This window comes from Aethalodelphis obliquidens, unplaced genomic scaffold (genome assembly GCF_003676395.1).
Source record: "Aethalodelphis obliquidens isolate GAN/ISIS:26980383/991018 unplaced genomic scaffold, ASM367639v1 scaffold1, whole genome shotgun sequence".
Classification (NCBI taxonomy): Eukaryota; Metazoa; Chordata; class Mammalia; order Artiodactyla; family Delphinidae; genus Aethalodelphis; species Aethalodelphis obliquidens.
In genome coordinates, this window is record NW_020837945.1 from 93,482,745 (window position 1) to 93,496,583 (window position 13,839).

Below are 13,839 nucleotides of genomic sequence, written 5' to 3' on the forward strand. Positions count from 1 at the left end.
GCAATCTCATGATAAAACTTTAACAGATGAAGAGTTGCTTCTCATGGATGAACAAAGAGAAGTGTTTTTTTGTGATGGACTCTACTCCTGGTAAAGATGCTGTGAAGATTGTTGAAATGACAACAGAGGATTTACACTAACTTAGTTGATAAAGCAGCACAGGGTTTGAGAGGATTGACTCCAATTTTGAAACTTCTGAAGTAAAATGCCATCAAACAACATTGCATGCTGCAGAGAAATTGTTCCTTAAAGAAAGAGTCGATCAAAGGGGCAAACTTCACTGTTGTCTTATTTTAAGAAACTGCCAGCTACCCCAGCCCTCAGCAAACAACACCCTGGATCAGTCAGCAGCCATCAACTCGAGGCAAGACTCTCCTCCAGCACAAAGATTCGCTGAAGGCTCAGATGATGGTTAGCATTTTTTAGCAATAAAGTATTATTTAACTAAGGTATGTACATTGTCTTTGTTTTAGACATAATGCTATTGCACACTTAACAGACTACAGTATAGTGTGAACCAACTTTTACACGCACTGCGAAACCAAAAAATTTATGTGACTTGCCTTATTTCAATACTCAGTTTATTGCAGTGGTCTGGAACCAAACTTGCAATATCTCCAAGGTAGACCTGTATATGTAATTTTTCACCATATACATACAACTTATCTTTATGAAGTAAAACATGTCTATCTTGACGTTTTTGTCTTGTTTCTTTTCCCCACACACAGGTTATGACGATATTTTCCTATATTTTATTGCTTTTATATTTAAAAACGGAACTTATTTTCAAAACGATATAAGCTGTAAATATAACTTTGTTTTCTTCCAAACGGATAGCCCATTATGCCACTATATTCATAAATAAACCATCCTTTACATACAAACTGAAATGACACTCTTATCATTTATTAGTTTCTCATATATAGTCTGATCTTTTTTTTTTCTGGATCTTCTATATTATTTATCTAATCTAGTTGTCTATACCATTCCAGTACTAAGTGGGTTTAATCATAGAAACTTTGGGAGGCAAGTCCTCCCTAACTTGCAAAAGAACTTTGGCTAGTCTCAGATGTCTACTCTCCCCTACAGACATTAGTATTAGAATCATTTTGTACTATTCTAAACCAAACAAACAAAAATAAACAAAAACCTATTTAAAAAAACAAGTGGGACTACATCAAATTTAAAGGTTTCTGCACAGCAGAAGAAACTAACAACAAAATGAAAAGGCAACCTACTGAATGGGAGAAAATATTTGCAATCATATATATGATAAGGGGCTAATATCCAAATATATAAAGAACTCATTCAACTCAAGAGCCAAAAAAAAAAAATCCAATTTAAAAATGGGCAGAAGATCTGAATAGACATTTTTAGACATACAGATGGCCAACAGGCAACATGAAAAGGTGGTCAATATCACTAATCATCAGGGAATTGCAAATCTAAACCACAATGAAATACCACCTCATACCTGTTAGTATGGCTATTATCAGAAAGATAAAAGAAGAGCTGGTGAGGTTGTGGAAAAGAGAATGCTTGTACACTGTTGTTGGAAATGTAAATTGGGGCTGGTGTTGTGGAAAACAGCATGAAGGTTCCTCAAACAATTAAACATATAGAACTACATATGATCTATTCTGGGTATTTACCCAAAGACAGAGAAAACACTAACTTGAAAAGATATATGACCCCCATGTTCATTGCAGCATTATTTACAAAAGCCAAGACATGGAAACAAGTGTCCAGTGATTAGATGGATTAAAAAATGTGACACAAACACACACAAACAAAATGGAATATTATTCAGCCATTTTATTAAAAAAAGGAAATCTTGCCATTCTGACAACATGGAGGGAACTACTTAAGGGCATTATGCTAACTTAAGTAAGTCACACAAAGACAAATACTTTATGATCTCACTTATGTGTGGAATCTTAAAAAAAAACACAAAACCCACAACACACAAACATCCCCAAAACACGAGTTCATGGACATAGAGAACAGATTGGTGGTTGCCAGAGGTGGGGAGTGTGGGGTGGAGGGTGGGCGAAATGGGTCAAAATGTACAAACTTCCAGTATTAAATAAGTCACGGGGATGTAATGTACAGCTTGGTGACTGTAATTAGTAATACTGTATTGTATATTTGAAAGTCGCTAAGAGACTAGATCTTAAAAGTTCTCATTGCAAGAAAACAAATGGGTAACAATGTGTGGTGATGAATGTTAACTAGACATATTGTAGTGATCATCTTGCAGTATATACAAATATTGAATCATATTTATAACTGAAACTGATATAATGTTATATGCCAATCATATCTCAATAAAAAATTTATAAACAAGATTCTAAATGGAAATGCAGTGAATTTAGATATTAATTTAGACCTATTTTAAGTATTAGGTATTCCCATCCAGGAAAAAGAAGTCTCTATGATCATTCAAGATTGCTTTATGCCCTTTATTTAATAAGGGTCTATATTTACACAGGGTCTGTTCCTTTCTTATTAAATTTATTCCAAGGTATTTTATAAAGTCTGTCACTATTGTAAGGAGAATTTATCTGTTGCTTCAAATGCTAACTGGATATTGCCAACTTGAAGAAAAGCTTTTGATTTCTGTATTACATATCATGTAACCAGCCAAATATTAATTCTAAGATTTTTAGGGAAATCTTTGGAGTATACAGCCACATCATTAATAATTTCCCTATTCTTTTTTATGATGTATACCAATCACTTAATTTTTTTGTATTTTGAATTAGCTAAAGCTTTAAAAACCGAATAAACATTTGTGGGGGAAGGTAAATCTATCTTTTCTAATTTAATGCAATGGTATGTGTATTTCATGTAACATGATATTTGCTGTCAGTTCTTACAAAGTATTACATTTAGATGATTTCCCTCTATTGCTATTTTATTTTGAGGATTTTTTTCCTCTTTAAAACTTTTATTGTGAAATATATAATACAACTTAAAATTTAAAATGAATATTATGAGAATAACAAAATAAACACCCATGCATACACCATGCCATATTAAGTTACCAGTACCTTAGAGTCTCCCTTTGTGCTCCTCTCTGACCATAATCTCTCTCCCTAAACCCACCCTCCCAAGAGGTAACTGTTATCCAGAATTTTGTGCTATTTATTATGCCCTTGCTTTTCTTTAAAATGTTACCAGCTATCTATCCCTAAATAACTGTCCTTCTTGTTTTTGAAGTTATATTGTTGTTGAACTTTATATAGACAGAATAATGCTGTATCTATTTTTCTGACTTGCTTTTTCACTCAGTATGTTCCTGAAATTGTTATTGGATGTAGATAAAATGCATTCATGTCATCACTGTACGTCATTAAATTGTATGACTATCCTATAATTTACATATCCATTCTACTGTTGACATTGGGTTGTTTCCAATTTGGGAATACTATAAGCAATGCTGCTGTAGGCATTCTCACACCTGTACACCAGCAGACACACGTGTGCAACGGCTTCCCTAAGTAAGAATGGATATAGGTTTGGTCATGTACAACTTTACTACATAATGACAAACTGACTTCTGTACAATAAATCAGTTCATCAATAGGTCAATTTACCTATCCTTGCACCAAATACCATTTTGTTTATAAGTCTTGGTATCTTGTAAATCAAATGCTCTCACCTTGTGCCTCCTCACGAGTATCTTAACTTTATTGGCTATTTGCTCTACCAAGTCTATTTTAGAATAAGCCAGTTTAATAAATTAAAAATTCTTATTGAGGATGGACAATTTGGGGAATTTCTATCTAAGAATATACTCTGTACTGTTAGATTAATGACTTCTAATAAAGTTTTAATTTTCTGCATAAAAATCTTGCAAATTACTTTTTTTTTATTATAGCTTTTGATTTTTGCTGGTACATAGAAATAAAATTGATTTTTACTTGTTTCCAGAACCTTACTAAACTCTTATTAATTCTACCGATTTATCTGCGTATTCTTTGTGGAGGTGGGGAGGGAAGATGGGCCTATGCAGACAATAACTCCCCTGTGAATAAGAATATATTTTTTCCTCTTGAATTCTTTTTATTATTATTTTTTTAATATTTATTTATTTATTTGGTTGCACCAGGTCTTAGTTGCCCCATGTGGGCTCCTTTTGTTGCAGCAGACGGGTTCCTTAGTTGCGGCTCCAGGGCTACTTAGTTGTGGCATGCGAACTCTTAGTTGTGGCATGCACGTGGGATCTAGTTCCCTGACGAGGGATTGAACCTGGGCCCCATGCATTAGGAGCGCGGAGTCTTATCCACTGCACCACCAGAGAAGTCCCTCCTCTTGAATTCTTAGACCTTTCTTTCTTTTTTTTTAAATTGTCAGTGCACTGGCTAGAACCTCCAATATAATGACATCCTTGTATTCTGATCTTGAAGGAAATGCTTTTAAAGTTTCATCATTAAGTAAGATGTGTGCTGTACTCTTTCTTGGTTAAAGTCCTTTACTACCTTAAGGAAGTGCTTTTTTATGCATTAAATTTTTCAGGGTTTCCCTGGTGGTGCAGTGGTTGAGAGTCTGCCTACCAATGCTGGGGACACGGGTTTGTGCCCTGGTCTGGGAAGATCCCACATGCCGCAGAGCGGCTGGGCCCGTGAGCCATGGCCGCTGAGCCTGCGCGTCCGGAGCCTGTGCTCCGCAACGGGAGAGGCCCGCGTACAGCAAAATAAAAAAAAAAATTTTTTTTCAGATGTTTTTTATTTATTACTGAGATGATCCTATGATTTTCCCCTTTATCTGTTAATGTGGTGAATTACATTTTGTATTTAAAAACTGATTTTGCATTGTTAAATCAACCTTGCATTCCAGAGATAAACTCAACTTAGTAATGATGCATAATCTTTTTTATGCAATGCTGAATTCACATTGCTAAAAGAGTATTAGCAATTTTAGAATTTTTCCATTGATAGTCTTAAATGAGATTAGACTATAATTTTCCTTTCCTTTTCTCTTTGTTCTGATATCAAGGTTATGTTAAAAACTCATTAGAAAATGGAAAATGTTGGGATTTCCCTGGTGGTCCAGGTGGTTAAGAATCCACCTTACAATGCTGGGGACATGGGTTCGATCCCTGGTCAGGGAACTAAGATTCCACATGCCACACGGCAACTAAGCCCGCACTACAACTACTATGCCCGCGTACCACAACAAGAGAACCCGTGTGCCACAACTACTGAGCCCGTGCACTCTGGTGCCCACATGCTCATCACAACTAGAGAGAAGCCCGCGCGCTGCAGTGAAGAGCCTGTGTGCCAGAATGAAAAATCCTGCATGCCGCAACTAAGACCCAACACAGCCAAAAACAAATAGGTAAATAAATATTCAAAAATAAATAAATAAATGGAAAATGTTCTCTCTTCAATCTGTTTCTTGAATTTGGGGTGTACTTACCCTGAAGCTATCTAGGCCAAGCATTTTCTTTGTAAGAAAGAATTTTAACTTTGGAATCTATTCTTTAATAATTGTAGAACCAACCAGGATTTTTTTTCTTACTGAGTCATTTTTTTTTGTATTTTCTTCAGAATTTATCAATTTCAACTAAGTCTGCAATTTGACTGGCAGAAAGTTGTTCATAATATAATATGCACGTGTCAGTGTATTATATCACATCTAACATTTTATATTTGCTCTCTCAACCTTGAAAGATGTTTGTCAACATTATTGGTCTTCTTAAAAAGCTAAATAAAACAATAAATTACTATGAAGTGAACAAGTATATAACATAAAGGTTAAGAAATAGAATGCTGCCAGAGTACCTAAATTCCCATGTGCCCCTTCTTCATTTTCCCCCATGGAGGTTATACTACGTTGGCTTTTAGAGTAACAATTTTCTTGTTTGCCTTTAAACTTTTACCAGATAACTCTACAACCTTACACAATAAAGTATCACTTTGTCAATTTTTAAACTTTATATAAATAGAATTTAAAAAATAGTTATTTTTATATCTGTTTTCTTTCACTCAATACTCTCAAGATTTATCCAGGTCATTGCATGTTCAGGAGTTCATTCAATGCATGACTATAATACAGTATATTCATCCATTATAATGTTGATATAAATTTCTGATTTTTCATTTTCAGGCTATTATGTATAATGTAGCTATGAACATTCTTTTGTACATGGATTCTGGTATTCGTGTGCCTATTTTTCCTGAAATAAATATCTGGGATTACAACTGTTTGGTTTTAAGGTATGCATATCTTAAACCTTACTGCTTAATGCCCAAGCATTTTGTAAAATGATTATACAATTTACACTCCTACAAGCAGTGGAAGAGACTTCTCTGCTTCCCATTTGTGCTAAGCAAATATGGTGCATGTGCAATGGTATCTTACTTGCATTATGAATGAGGAACATCTCTTAATAAACTTATTAGCCATTTGGGTTTCTCACTTGTAAAATGCCTTTTTTTCTATAGAGATGTCTGATTTTTCAGATTTTTCAGTTATTTACATATTCTGGATATGAGTCGTTTGTCAATTGCATAAATTGCAAACATCTACTCTGTGACTCTCACTCTCTTAATGATGTCTTTTCATGACTAGAAGTTCTTAATTTTAATGTAGATTTATCAATCTTTCCCACTATAATTAGCTTAAACAAAGTAACAAGTTTAACTAATCTTTTCCAACCCAACAGATTAAACATACTCTCCTATATTACCTAGTAAAATCTTTATAGTTTTGCCTTTCATATTTAGGTCTACAATTCCCTTAAAATTCATTTTTGTATATAGCATGTGAAGAAATTAATTTCCTTCCCTTCTTTTTTTAATAGAGATACCCATTTTTCTCTGCACCATTTATTGAACAGACTGTCTTTTCCCCAATGTTTTAAAGTGCTACTTTTGTCTGTTTATGTATTTTCAATTATAATCCATTAATCTATTTGTGTTCAGTACACCAAAACTTCCAACACCTCAACGTCTTGATTGCTACGACTTTATAATAAACCTTGTTTCCAATAAAGCTTCCTCAACTGAGTGGTTATTCATAACTCTTGTATTTCCATATAAATTTTTAAAACAGTTTGTTATTTTACACACACACAAACACACACACTTTGTATTTTGACTGGCTTTGTTTGAATCTATAATTCAATTTGGGGGAAACATTTTTCAAAAGTAAAGTAACCAATCCATGACTATGGTATAATATCTCTATTAAGGTCTTTAATTAACGTAAATAAAGTCCCATGGTCTTCTCTGTAAGATCTTGTACATCTTTTATTAGATTTATTCTTAAGTACTTGAGTGGTTTTTATGCTATTGTAACAGGTATCTTTTAAGAAAAAGCATTTTCAACCTGTTTGTGGCTGGTGTTAATATAATTCATACTTGTATACTGATTTTGTATCAGAATTTAATTTAGTAACTTATCTGTAGATTCTTTAGGATTTCCTATCTACACAATCATATCACCTGTGAATAACAGCAGTATTGGTTTTTCCTTTCTAATTTTTATACCATTTCTTTTTCTTACAATACTGCACTGGGAGGGACTACATTAAAATGTTGATTAAAGGTGAAGTAGGCACCCCACTCCTTTCTGATCACAAAGAATATGTTGCCAAGGTTTCATCATTAAGTATGATGTTTGTTATAGTTTTTTTGGTAGATAATCTTTTATAAGTTTAAGGATGTTCCATTCTACTCCTAATCTGCAAAAAGTCTGATCACAAGAGACAAATTTATCGGATGTTTTCCCTGCAACTACAGAGGTAATATAATTTTTCTCCCTTAACCTATTAGGAAAATATACTGATAAATTATCTAAAATTAGAATAACCTTGTGTGCCTGGCATAAACCCAACTTGGTTATGATATACTATTCTTCTTATATATTACAATATTTCATTTGTGAACATTTTGAAATATTGCATGTATTTTCACAAATAGGATTAACATTTCTTAAAATGTCCAAAGTTATCCAGAATTCATAAAATGAGATGGGACGTTTCCTTCCTCTATTCTCTTTAAGTATTTGTGTAAGATTGGTATTAATTCTTCATTAAATATTGAATAGCATTACCCAGTGAAGCCATCTGGGCCTGGTGATTTTTTTCTAGGAATAATTTTAAATGTGGATTCCATTTCTATAGTGTTTATAGGAACATTTATATGTGTTCTATTTCTTCCTGTATCAGTATTAATAAGTTACATTCCTCTAGAAATATGTCTGTGAGAATTGTGGTATTCTGTTGCAGTAATGAGTTCCAATTTGCTCACATCTTCCTGCATCCACACTCCTGGGTAATAGTACCTTCCCACATTGACTTTAAAGCTCCCTTTAAAGTTAAAATTAACTACCTGCTACACTTTGCCAGTGAACATCCAATACATTTCCAAGTTCATGCCTTTTCTCACATCACTTCCTCTCCCTGGAAAACCCACATCTTTGGAGGCAACCATAGCTCCCTCCATCCCAATACAATGATAAAAGTTGTGTATTTTCTGCCAGAAAAAATGCATACATGCACATAAACACAAACTTTTATATAAACTATCATAGGATTCACTACCTCCATTCTGCAAAGTAGATTCTAGATTAACGACTCCTAACTTACACATTGCCCAGTATACATAATGCTTACAAATACTAATAGAGGGAGGAATAAGCAACAAACATGCAAGCAAATACACAACAGAGCAAAGGCTGATATAAGCATTCATACTGGCTTATGAAAATTTGTCTGAAAGAACTGTTTAAAACATGAAACATAAAATATACTTGAGTTTTAAGTATTTATTTACAAAGTTCTTCCTAATACAACTGCTTTTAAAATATAGCAATAAAGGATCATTTACTATTTAAAAGTGGTACATATGTGGCATAGACAAAAATCTATATAGTCAGTTAAACTATTATAACTGATAACTGAAAATTGTTAAGTGACAATTAAACATTTGCAGTACTCCCTAAACAGGTAGGAAATAAAAATGCATTTATTCATAGGAACTTGATTAATTTGTATTACTGACTTAAAAAAAAAGACTACTGTGAAAGATAACATCAGGGTTTGAAAAGTATTTTACAAAAGCAAATAAATGTATTTCAGTTTTACACTTAATTATGAGGCCATGATAAAAATTTGACCATACACATATCTATGTATTTTACAGCAGGTTAGCCAACTTTAGAATTATTTCATAAAGAATATAAACAATCTTTACCACAATTTCCCCATGGTCTTATCCTTCAAAATAAAATTCCACACACTACCAAACTAAATCAAGATTTGCTAGTGGCTAAAATCATCATAAGTATATCGTCCCTTAAACAGCTACAAGTACACACCAGTATCATGTTTGTGCAAAATATACATTATTTTCTAATCTTTCTGCCCTTATCTCAATTTGCAAGCATATTTTGAAACCATCTCCTTTAACTGTTATTCTTGTTAATAGCGGCAAATCTTTTAAAATCCACATGCTGTATCTTTATTTATAAAATAAACTGCAAAAGGAGCAGTTAAATAACTACTTTAAATAGCACATGTGGACCAAGAACCCACTATTCAGAGATCTATGCAGGTTTTTATCTAGTAAGTACTGTGGTATCACTTAATTTCTGAACAAATTGAGATACACAGATATTTATTTCCAAAAATTCATTCATGGACACTATACAAAGAGATTCACAGCAGTATTTGGCGTCAGCCAATAAAATTTATTTACTGCATCACGTGGCAAAGTTACTAATATCATGAATAACTTAAATGATTGGTCTTCAATTGCATTCAACAAAGAGAAAAATTACATCAAAATCAATATAATTTTTTACATGAATTAACTCAAAAAATGTAAGAGGTTAATCTTACTCTTTCAAGAAGAAAATAAAATGGCATAGTTTAGTGTTACCTTCTTTCCAGCGTTCACCAAGTGCTAACAACAAGTACCATTTAAGTCAGTTTCTTATTTGAATATGAGGTTTAAAAGTTTCTACAAAATAAGATTTTTTTAAGCTTCATATCAAATGAGTTGTAGATCTACTTAAAGTATGACTTCTCCTTTCAAAGAAGGAAGGAAGGCTGACAAGGGAAGGAGATGGGATGCCCTGTGAAGACAAAATATTGTGTATTTAAAATTTTTTCTTTTAAAAATTGTAATATATAGTTTAGTATCATACAAGTCATTTTTACATTTTACAAATTATCATAACAAGACATCTGAAAAATCTAAACTCTAAATAAAATTAGGGGGAAGGGTGGGGAGAACACATAATTAAAACTATTTTAGCATTCTGAAAACAAGAAACAAATGGATAGGCTAGTTTACTACATATGAACTCAGTTGAAACAGATATATGCTTAGTGTTTCAGGTGTTTTTAAAATTATAAATTAGAGTATAAGTTTTGAGGTTAAAAAGACAAACCCTAGTGGTTTCTTCTTAACTTAATCATAAAGCAGAATTAAGAGGAGTAAAATTACTTCGTGGGAAATAATTTTCTAAATTAAAAGTCATAAACTACGAAAGAGTTTTTATATTATGTATGCAACCCATATTTATATGTCTGTGTTTGTGTGTATGTATGATTTTGCTCCATGTAAAAATTTAGCAAAACAGCAGTGCTTCTGATAATAGAGATTATTAATATACTAAGCTGTCTAAACTTATTGTTTCAGAGTGTCAAAGTTAAATATCATCAGATTTTTAATAACAAAGAAACATAGACATGAATACCAAACACTCAAGAGGGAGTGTAAATCAAAACAAATTATAAAGGTACTGTTTTATTTTAGCAGATATTAATGGCTAACTGCAACTAAACTTAGAGCCAGCAAGGTAGCTAGCTATAAGTTCTCATCAACTAGGTAGTAAATAAAATGAAGTGTTTAAAGAGCTAGGTTGGTAAAGTATTACCATTCAAGTGATAGCAAAGAAATGATTTAAGTAGATAGTATAATAGTTTACATTTTCCTCAGGTAAAACCTTTACGATTTGCCATATTAAAAGCATAAATTTTACATAAATGTCATATATCTAAGATTAAGAATCAGATCTGTAATATAAATCCACTTTACAGGACAATTACTACTATTTTTTAAATAATCATTTTCATAAATAAGAAAATCTCTAATGGGACTGATTTTTTCTGGACTTATGAGTAAATTACCTTGCAAACATATCTTTATGTGCCAATAAGCAAAGAAACTCTATTAAGCCTATGTTGTGAATTCAAAGCAGTTATAAAGTTGTGAATTCAAAAGTCCCCACCCACCTAATAAGTAATTCAGTGGAGAAAAATACTTTCTTTTTTCACAAATGCAAACTTCAAATAGCTAATAAGCTCACATTAAATTTCACGAGGCTTGTTTCCATTACTGGTTGGCATATCTCCTAATTCTTCACAAATGTCAAAGATGACTTGGATAGAACTTTTTTTGAAATTTGAAAACTCAGTATTTCCTTCTAGCATCTCTGAAAAACTAGCTCGTGAGGCAGAATGACGTATAGATCGAAACCAGGAGTTTTGAGAGCGCCCACCAGTAGAGTTTGAGCGCTGAACATAACCATGCTTAGTAAATCCAATTATAGTGCTTGTGGAAACAGAATGGGTAATCTGTTAGAACAGAAATAGGCAATTGAGAAGAGGACATGAACGTCTTAAAGATATTTTAGGTACTTCTTATTTATGTTGTCTACATAAAATTGACAAAACCATAAATAATATATATTAATTTTCCAAAATTCTTCTATTAAATCCAATTATCTTCATTTGAAAAGCAATGTTTATAATAGTTACTATAAATGCAGGAAATAAACAAGGGATAGTACTTTGGACTTCAGAAAGCTTACAGTCCGATTTTAGTAAATGAATGCTAAATTTTGTCAATTTCAATATATTTTTCATTAATCAAATTTCTTTGCAAAAATTTATATCATCAACTAAGTACAATTTCTCTCTCACTGGAAGGTTAATCTTGATTAAAAGTTCTGTATAAACATACTCATATTAGCTGTAACCTTTGATGTATATTAACTAACGACTTAACTAGCTTTATAAAAAAATAAGTTATTAAGCATTATGTGCCTTTTCTGTATAAACTTTAACGATTAAAGGTAACCATTTATAAAACACCAAAGCACTCCCTTTGTGTATATTAACTTATTTAATCCTTACAACTACTACTTTAGATTCATTTTACAGACAGTGAAATTGAAACAGGAAGATCTCTAATAAGCTGACAAAAGTCACACAGCTAGTAAATAGCAGAACTGGGATTTGAACATGTGAGTTCCAGAGTTCATGCTCTTAACCACTACTCAAACTGCCTTTGAGTACAAAATCACATTATATGTGAGTGTGTGTGTGTATTTAATAACACCATAGGTAAGTACTATTAACCTCTTTTCTCTCATCTGCAAAAATGGGGATAAGAGAGAATAGGAAACTTGCTGAAGGACATACAGCTAAGAAGTGACAGTCACTTGCTTTTCTTAACCTTAGTAGGTAAGGTTAATAATTTTTACAAAGGACAGATACATCACTATTTAGTGATAATAATAAATGTTAGAAATGCCCTTAATATTAATTAAATGACTAAAATTCTGACACTGTTGGGAATTTGGATTGCTCAGGAAACATTTAAAAATATATACATGAATTTAGAACCCATATCATCCTTTGATATTCACAGCTTCAGAGATTATATATTCATCACAGAAATAATGAAAGAAATAAAACTCAGTCTCTGCTATATTACTGGAGCCAATCTATAAATAGAACCATAGCTATTTACATCAGTAAAGTGATAGGCCAGATTGAAACATGTTTCTTAGAGATCTACAACTCAATCCCAATAAAATTTCATATCAAACTACACATTAAGTAAATCTCTAGTTCATTAAGTGAGGTTTTCTCAGTTACCTGACCCAGTAAAGAGGTCAGATGCTTAGATATATCCAAAAAATCGATGGAGATATTAATATTTCCATCTTTAAAAAGTTAACAAATTCCACACCAACTTCATAAATTTGGAGTCATTTAGCCCATTAAATCAAAATCACTTACTGCTAATGAAGATGTGCTAGACAGACGACTCATTACATGCTTATCATTGCTAGAAGGACTTCTTCCCTCCACTGAACTTTGGGATGTCATAAGAGCCCTTCGTAGAGCTCTTTTTGGAGTTTTGGAGAAAGAGAATGCTCTTGTAACCTAGAGTTAAATTACAATTAATTAAAAAACCTAGACAAATCTAACTGATTAGAACAATTATATGTAAACAAAGCCAAATTCACACCAAAAGTTTTTCTATAAAAAGTATATAGCAAAATTAGAATCTCTTTGGACAAAGCAGTGAGAAAATGTAGTACATTGTAGATTACTCCATCTTGGTTTCATAGAGCACCTACACTAGTCCAGCAGGAGAAAGTGGGAGGGAAAATTTGGCATGAGAGAAGAAACCTGGGTGTTATCTGATTCTGCTACAATTTAGTTGTGAGATCTTTGATCCAAAGTCACTTAAACCTCAATTTCTTTAATTGAAAAAGTGTAGGAGTTTATTTGAATCATCATTGTTAACATGTTTATCTACTATACATCATACATGTTAAATGCAGAGATACAATGATGATTAAAGTATAAAGCCTCCCCTCAAAGGCAAGGAAAACAACAACCAAGACTTATAAACCTAGCAAGTAGACTACAGTTGCAAAATTTTACCTGTAAAATTAAAAGTCTAGTTCTACTTTTAAAAAGCCCTATTACCAACATTCTTGTGTAGTCCTCAACAACTTCAATACTGTAAGGTAAGTAACAAAGCTATCTTCATCATTAGAAGTCTGAAACACACTTACGGT

General features: G+C 32.5%; 1 protein-coding gene across 8 annotated transcripts in view; it reads right to left on the reverse strand.

Annotated features, from left to right (window-relative positions):
* Positions 1–8,758: 8,758 nt before the first annotated feature.
* ECT2 (epithelial cell transforming 2) overlaps positions 8,759–13,839 on the reverse strand; it is a 64,260-nt gene continuing 59,179 nt past the window's right edge. For 4 of the 8 annotated variants that reach the window (XM_027111633.1, XM_027111650.1, XM_027111661.1 and 1 more), the window contains 3 exons: positions 13,049–13,195; positions 11,329–11,596; positions 8,759–10,089 (listed from right to left, as the gene is read on the reverse strand). In XM_027111633.1, the coding sequence (XP_026967434.1) occupies positions 11,330–11,596; positions 13,049–13,195 (414 nt within the window). In that variant the 3' untranslated portion in view covers positions 8,759–10,089; position 11,329. The remainder of the gene's footprint in view (positions 10,090–11,328; positions 11,597–13,048; positions 13,196–13,839) is intronic. The other 4 variants (XM_027111672.1, XM_027111698.1, XM_027111679.1 and 1 more) reach the window with 2 other exon arrangements.